The 8,073-nt window shown below is 44.0% G+C and overlaps 1 protein-coding gene across 1 annotated transcript; it reads left to right on the top strand.

Moving 5' to 3' along the window:
• The first annotated feature begins 973 nt into the window (after positions 1-973).
• On the top strand, positions 974-4,152 carry LOC147886502 (uncharacterized). The gene is made up of 3 exons (XM_087395421.1): positions 974-1,368; positions 1,723-2,920; positions 3,498-4,152. Exons 1-3 carry the CDS (start codon positions 1,087-1,089, stop codon positions 3,914-3,916), a joined length of 1,899 nt encoding a protein of 632 aa, XP_087251547.1. The 5' UTR covers positions 974-1,086; the 3' UTR covers positions 3,917-4,152.
• Positions 4,153-8,073: the final 3,921 nt, after the last annotated feature.

Raw genomic sequence — 8,073 nt, 5'->3', positions numbered from 1 at the left:
GAGAGAGAGCTACGCAAGGCCTGTATCCACAAGTGATAGGTGCAATGCCCATTTGGGCGACCCAGTGGTTGGAGTCGGCGGACAGGTGTTTGGGCCACATGCTAGAATGCGGGACAACAACAACAAGAGCTAGAACGCGGGACATCAGGTAGAGCTAGAATGTGGGATAGCAAGTAGGTTGAACTTGTTTGCAGGACATCTCATTTGTCTTTTTCAAACCTTACAAGCACCTGGTACGGGGCACCGCTTTGAGAATGCTCAGAACGCCACCCCAATGCTCCAACCGCCATCTCAATCCCTTTGACAATACATGTGTAAATTGGTGCGTGGTCACAGCCTGTAGAGGACTTGTTGCCATGCAGGGGTGAAAGCCACACCTGTGAGTTCCAAACCACCACCCCCTTTCCAGTTCACACACAACAATGGAGTTTTGTTGTCTTCCGTGTGAGACTGGCCCTGTTTCTCTTATGGTCTGGAGCTTGTGGAACCTGTTGGAGAGAGCAGGTTGGATGGATGCTCTGCCCGAGGCCGGAGGTTCAGCTTTGGATGCAAGCAGCACCCAGGGATCCAACGAAAAAGCCATGGATTCATTCTGCCACTACCGTCTGCTCCATGCGCCATTTTCCTGCCCACTCTCTTTCTCATGTGCCTACCAGCATTGAAATGTGTTGAAATGCACCATTTAGTACTACGTGGAAACAGGTTGAGAGAGCGGCCTGAATCCCGAGTGCGAGATGTGCCACCTAGGGGGGGCCAGGAGACGACGCAGGGGCGGTGGGGCAGAGAGGGTGTAGAGGAAGTGAGATGCAAGAGAGGAGGGAGGTTCGATGGGGAATGGATGATGATGATGATGATGATGATGGGGGATGATGATGATGGGGATGCGCGCGGGCAAATGGGCTTTTAGACAAAATTCATAAGCTATCAATCCTTCTCTGTCTCTTTCTATGTTTTTCTCTGTTCTCTTTCATACTCTGTAGCTACGACCTTTTCTTCTTCTTCTTCTTCGTCTTCGTCTTCTACGTTCAAAGAAGCTCCTTTGGCATTCTTGCCTCCCGCCATTCGCCACCCTTCCTTTCCTCCTCCATGGATCTCCCTGACTCCCCCCCCCCTTCCCTCAAAAAAGGCCCCTGGACCTCCTCCGAAGACTCCCTCCTCGTCGCTTACGTTAACCAGCACGGTGAAGGCAACTGGAATTCCCTCCAGAAGTTCTCTGGTATCTCCCGTTGTGGCAAGAGCTGCCGCCTCCGCTGGACCAACCATCTCCGCCCCAACCTCAAGAAAGGCACCTTCAGCTCCCACGAGGAACGCCTCGTCGTCCAGCTCCATGCCTCCCTCGGCAATCGCTGGGCTAAGATTGCTGCCCATGTACACCTCCTCCGATTCTCCGTTTTCCGTCGCATTGTCGTCGCCTCTGCGTGCGGAATCATGGTTACGTTCGTGCTTTGTGTCAGGATTGGAGCACAATATATTCGTCGTGTCTTTCGGCCATGATTCTGCCTCACAATCTTGATTGTTTCAGGATTGCTCTTTCCTTGATTGCGCACAGCAGAATCATGGCGCTTTTCTGTCGAGTTTTTCGTTCTTGTTTCACGATTGACCTTCCTTTCATTGCCCACTCCAGAATCATGGCATTTATCCTTATCGAACGACGTCTCTTGCGAGTCTTTTCTTGCTTCTGCAATCAATCTCTTGCTGATCGACGTTGTTTTCGCAGCGCAGCTACCAGGGCGCACAGACAATGAAATCAAGAACTACTGGAACACGCGAATGAAGAGGCAGATGCGAGCGGGCCTGCCTCTCTACCCGCCGGACGTGAAGCCCGAGCACGGTACCTCCCGGGATAGTATTTATCAGCACCATAGCCACGAACAAGGGGAAGGGACCAGCGGGAGCATGAGCTCGGGCAGAGATTCGGAGGGTGATGTCGTTTTGAGCGCAGCGGCAGTGATTCCGCGCAGCTTCGGCCAGGTGAACATGGACGGGGGAGAGCAGATGAGCGCAGGAGGGCGGTTGAGCGTGAAGGTTGGAGGGGTGCATCAGATGGGGCTCAACGTTGGAGGGGTGCGAGGCAGGGGCTGTGTAGCGATGGGATTGAGCGACCAAGCAGGGAGTGGGAGCTTGGTGCTGAGCCAAGCAAGGCCAAGCTTGCTGGGGAGCTCGGTTTGTCGATTGAAGCGTATGCGAGATAGTGTAACTGCGTTTGATGGAGAAGGTGGAGCTGAAGCTGCCGGTGGAGCTCCATTCCAGCAACAATTGGATGAAATCATCTCCTTGCAACCGTTCCTCAAAGCGCGATGCTTGTATGATCGTAACCCTGTGCGATTGGATGCCTTCTCCCAAGGCTTCCCTTACGATCCTGACCCTGCAAAGATCAAGCCCTGCAGTTATGGCTTCTCCGGTGGTAGCCTCACTTTTGCTGCAAGCAACAACGACCCCTTCTCTATGCCTAGGCCGGTCTTGTCGAGCCTCAAGGTTGAGCTCCCCTCAGTCCAATTGGCAGAGTCTGGCGATAGTGGTGGCACGCCTGGCTCTTCCCTGTCTAGCCCTTTCGCATCCTGTCACAATTGGCCAAGCCAGCCCCTTTCCGAGGTGGATAGTTTCGCCTCCTCCTCCAACAGCAACATCATCATCAACAACAACAACGATAATCTCCTGGAGGCGCTGCTGCAACAGGCCCAAAGCTTGGATTCGATCGATCAGCTGCCGTCAGATGTGGGCGCTGAGCAGCTTTTAGCGATGACTTCCAGCAACAGCTCCCCGGACGCGACAAAGGTCACGGCTAACACTCAGAAATCGCACTGGATGGGAGACAGCGATCCGTTTTCCTTCCTGGGCGGCCGCTCACTAACGTTTTTCAGCGAGGAGATCAAGGTTGCGATGAAATGCGAAGGCTCTGGGTTGCCAGCGGCACCAGCAGGTGAGAGTGGCTTGGCATTATCAATGAGCTAAGTTTTGCAAGATTGTTGATCATATGTTGTTACTGCATTGATTCCGAGCTTTCTTGTGTGTGTGTGATAAGCAAAGACGTGCCAGATTGCAAAAGCCTGTTGGACATTCGTTGTTACTGCATTGATTCTGAGCTTGTTGTGCGTATGCAATAAGCAAAGTAGTGCAAGATTGCAGACTTGAATTGATTCTTTGTCTTTTCCAGAGAAGAGATGAATTGATTCTGAGCTGGTTCTGCGTGTGTAATGACCAAAGTCGTGCAAGGTTGCAGAAATTTGCAGAAAAGCATATGGATTCTGAACTTCTTGTGCGTGTGTAATGTGCAAGACTGCAGAACATTGTTTGACTGCATTGATTCTGAGCTTGTTATCTGCGTGTTTGTTGAGATACTGAGCTTCTTGTGGAAGGTTGCAGAAATTAGCACATGTTGTGCGTGTGTAATGAACCAAGTTGTGCAAGATTGCAGAAAGTTTTTGAGCATTGGTCTTAATTGCATTGAATCTGAGCTTGTTGTGTGTGTGTGTGTGTTTTTATGGAAACGACGACAGGGGGAGGGGATGAACCCGAGGTAAAGGTGGAGGAGGAAGCAATACAGGAGGTCAAGACGGAAGAGCAAGGCACAGGGGGGTACAACGACGAGGAGCTACTAACACTACTGACATTTGAGAGGCCTGAAGGGATGCCTGTGGAGGAGCTATATCATAATACAGGAGGGATAGAGGCAAGCTGTGATGAGGAAGGACAATTAGAGGGTGGCTATGGAGGTCTTGAAGCTATACTTGGACAGGAAGTTTCTGTGGATTTGGAGCAGCTTGGAGCTATAGGACGTACCTGGGAACTTGGCTCCTGCGTTTGGAGCAACATGCCTGGTGCCTTTCAGATTGGAGACACCTCCTCCATCACTGATTGCAGAACCCACACCTCCATAGCTCCAGATCAGCTCAACAATCCTTGCCCTTTGTTTTGATCCTCTTTGATGACTATATCAAAGCTGCTTGCTTATCATGCATATTGAATAAACGTCCTTGGAGAAGCTGCAGATGATTTAAAGTGTGGAGAACGTCTGATGAATTAATTGATCGTCCGGTAGACTCTGCCATTTGAGCTCCCATCAGATAGACATTGAGTGACCCATCTTCCTAACATTGCCTTTGCTTCATTGTAGACAGCTTTCGGAATTACTTCTTGTTTGTGCTTCTGTTTTCGATGGTTTGTTAATCAGTAAACATTGGAACAACGTTCTTGATGGCCTTGTATTGCAGAATTAAAATCTCAATGTCTCTTCTTGTGTCACATGAGCTTGTTCATTGTTTTCTTTTCAAAATTCCGCATCAAAACATTGTTAATTGCATCCATGTCACCGGTTTTTCATATATTACACAGCTTTTATAACAGTTTTGGTGACTACACAACAGAGAGGCTAACGCTCTCGTTGGGAGCAGGAGAGCCTTAATACGGTCAATAAGAGAACATTATTGTTGGTTCCTTTCCATTTGTGAAAATCTCAGTTTTATTATGAGGATGTCCACATTTAATCGGGAAAAAAATGAATTTGACTAGACTGTCCGTCTTGACGTTAAGAGAACAGTAATATAATTTCTCCGTTCCGCCACTTGTAAGTTTTGCAAGGCGTATCATTTTACAAATAGTCTCGAGGATTTCGTCTTCGGGCTTACGAATTTCTTGTAATTGGAATACATTGAAATGATGCAATAAGTTCACATGACATCTAGCAAGTTTATCAAAATTCAGGTCAAGCTAGAATTGATGCCCAATTGTAAAGACACCTAATTGAAAAGAATATACCTACCCATAATTAAGAAACTTCATGACATGTTTCTTAGGAAAACATATTATTGGATGGGCCATACAAGGTTTATGATATGTATAAATGGTACTTTCTCCCTCTTTATACAATGTTGGCACAAATAACAAACTTAGTAGAGTGAGTCTTTACTTTGTTCTTTTGTTGTGATGGTCTAGGTGCATTTGTTCCCATGCTCACATTTCTTTTAAACTTGGAGACACAACTCATGTTATGCAATCATGTCGCACACATTCATAGAGGTGACAAAAATACCACTATTTACAACTACAAAGCATCTTCCAGGCGTGTTCTTTTTATTCAAATCTTCATTTTGGGTTTTCATTATAGTTGGAAAGACCAAGATTACAAAAAGGTGGGCAATGCCCAAATATTGTCAAAAACTAGGAATATAATTATCTAGAGGAAAAGATACACTTTGGAGATACCATGATTGATATGCTTTAAGATATATTATACCAAATTAGAGAATTTTTTTCATCAAACAACACAAACCAAGTCATAGAGAGAGCAATGCCTATGCATGAATAATGTGGCAAATTAGCACAAAGGAAGGTGGAAAGCCACCAAGGAGACAATGCCAAAAATGCCCAGATAAGGTGAACCCTTTAAAAATTTTGGTCTTGTGTATCGCTCTTTGAGCTTGACTCCAAACTACCATGAGCCAATGGAAGACAATTTCAACCCTACATTTGTGGAGGCTATCGTGTGGATAGACCCCCAAAAGTTGGAGAGCATACTTTTGGTAGCCATGAATTAAAGAACTTCCAAAGGAGTATTGTGCACTTGAAATGGGTTGGTTGAAAACCACAAAGATGAGACATGATCTCCATAAAAAGTTGGGAGCCTTCCAAATCTTTAAAGGATGACTGGACAGAGGAGCATGAGAATAGAGGCAATGATAGATCTGAACAAAATCTAGCTTGGCTAGTTGAGGCCCTTTTGAAGTGGACCAATTCCCAAGGGAAACATTGCCTAAAGGGATGGACCTGTTCATCGGCCACCAAGAACTAGTAGTTGTAAAAACCACATTAAAAAAAAGCTCTAGCTTTCTAGCCCTTCAAGCTCTTGTTATGAAGGATTCTAGTCTTCCTTAGATTGAGGAAGGCTAAAAGTTTGATGTAAATTCCCTATCTTGAGAGTTTACTAAGCAATATGTACAAGAGTACGTAAGTTCAATAGGAGCACTTTTATTTTCTTGTGACGTTATAGTTAATATACAAACATAAGGGGTACTTAAAACCCCTTATGTTGAATGCACGTGATGTAGGGGGTTTACATAGTGAATGCTCCAGGTTCCAAGTCTAAATTTCACAGTCCAAAGCTTTGTGTTAGAGAAAACCTTTGTATATGTATCCGTCATTACATTCAAAGCTTATAGAAATCATACTTTGTGAGTGCAAAGGTTATTTTACGTATAAAATCCCTCTTTTGTGAATGCACATGTTATTGTATACTTAGTACGTGCGCACCCTAGCATTTATACCCTATGTGTATGTTTGTGTGTGTGGAACCCATGTGGAAAAAGCATATGCATGTTTTCAAGTAAATCCACATGCATGCATCAATTGCATTACCATACAATCTAGCTCTCCTCTAAATGTTTTTCGACAGAAATAAATCAATCTTCTTTCACTCCACACTTGGGAGGGTCTAATAAATGGAGATAAATTGTTAAAAAGGTAAGACCTATCTTTTTAAATGTCCTATTAATGCAATCCCAATAGCAAAATGTACAATGTATACCTTATTGCTTTTCAAGCTCTCCCTTTTGCATTTTCTACCAAAAAAACATAGCATTTTGCTTTTTGGAAGGATGTGGGTATTTATTTGCTAATTGAGCTTCATATTGTATTCACAACCTAAACAAAAAATTGGTTAGTAGAAACATTATCTTCCTTAGATCTTTTGTTAAATTGGTACAATGCCTTGTGTAGAAGGTGTTTGTCTTAGTAGGCCTCCTAATGAAACACCAGTTAAAGGCAAGGTGCAATAGCCTAAAATAACCCCACAGATAGATTTTCTCTACTTTGTAGATTGGTCCCTTACGGTGTCTTTTTGTACGATGTATGTAATAGTTTATAGCTTTAGAATCAATTATAAAAATCCGGGAAATATTCATATGGTGTAGGAGAAACCTACATGCCCTACAGATAATATTCAATCCAAGTAGCAATGGGGTGGAGACAATCCTTATATTGCTTGAGAAATATTCAAACTAAATACGTTACCCATAGACGAGCTCAAAGGTGCCTCTATGGATGCCTTTTTTCCTCTGTTGTCATTGTTCTTCTTTAAGCATGCATAAATCATATTTTATAGGCACTTCTCATAAGTCATGAAGGTGATTGGAAGGAAAGAATTTCATCTCAAGTGGTGATTTGAATATGATCTTGCCTATTGGCAAGGGATAGATTAGTCCGATTTATAAGAACCTTTCATATCAAGTTGGCTAGAGCGAATAGGGCTTAGAAAGGGCCTCTTATTCATCTAGTTACTATTCACCTTAAGAACATTGAGGGGTATCTACCCTACGATTTGTGAAGATGAAAGAGCATGTATAAATTGAGTGGGGCTTTGCATATGCCCATGGAGGTAGATGTGCCTAAATAGTATAATCCATTAATATTTGATCTACTCATTAATTTACACCACATGTAAACTTGACTCCCAATAAATGAGGGAGACCCAGTTCTTCAAGATGAAGGTTCTTCTCCTTTCCAAAGGATCATCTAACGAGGCATCAAATATCCAGAAGCAACAAGCTAACTTACTACCATGTTTTATGTTTCTCCTTAGCATGCCCATCCTCTATCCATTGCAAAAGCAAATTGTTCTTGGCTTTTCTTTACTTGAGATGAAGTTTCTTTGTAAACACCATTTACAAACAAATGGGTTGGCCTATTGTTCATATAGGATCATGCCAAATTGTTCATCATAGTCTCAGTGTTGGATTCTTTATAAGAGGATAAGCACACAAAAAAATACATGTTGGTTAGCCTATCCATAATGGGGAAGTCATCCATTAACCCAGTGCAGGACAAGCTAGTTTTCCACTAGGTTAGCATTGACTCCATGGGGTTAGCGTTGACTTTTACTAGCCTTCAAATGTGTAATGTAAAGAAAAACTCATGGGTCGATGCACATCCACACATGACCATGCATGAGCACATGTGCATGCACACACACACGCGCGCGCATGCATGATAGAAGCACACATGCACAAAAACAATTGAAAAGTTACTTATTAATGATAATAGTTGTATGATTTTTCAAAGGCATAGATCTTTCCTAAGGAG

This window comes from Dipteris shenzhenensis, chromosome 24 (assembly GCF_047967505.1).
Source record: "Dipteris shenzhenensis isolate YYH24624 ecotype China chromosome 24, Dip_SZ_1.0, whole genome shotgun sequence".
Lineage (NCBI taxonomy): Eukaryota > Viridiplantae > Streptophyta > Polypodiopsida > Gleicheniales > Dipteridaceae > Dipteris > Dipteris shenzhenensis.
The sequence above is the reverse complement of the archived record's forward strand: the minus strand, read 5'-3'. Positions and strand labels throughout refer to the sequence as shown.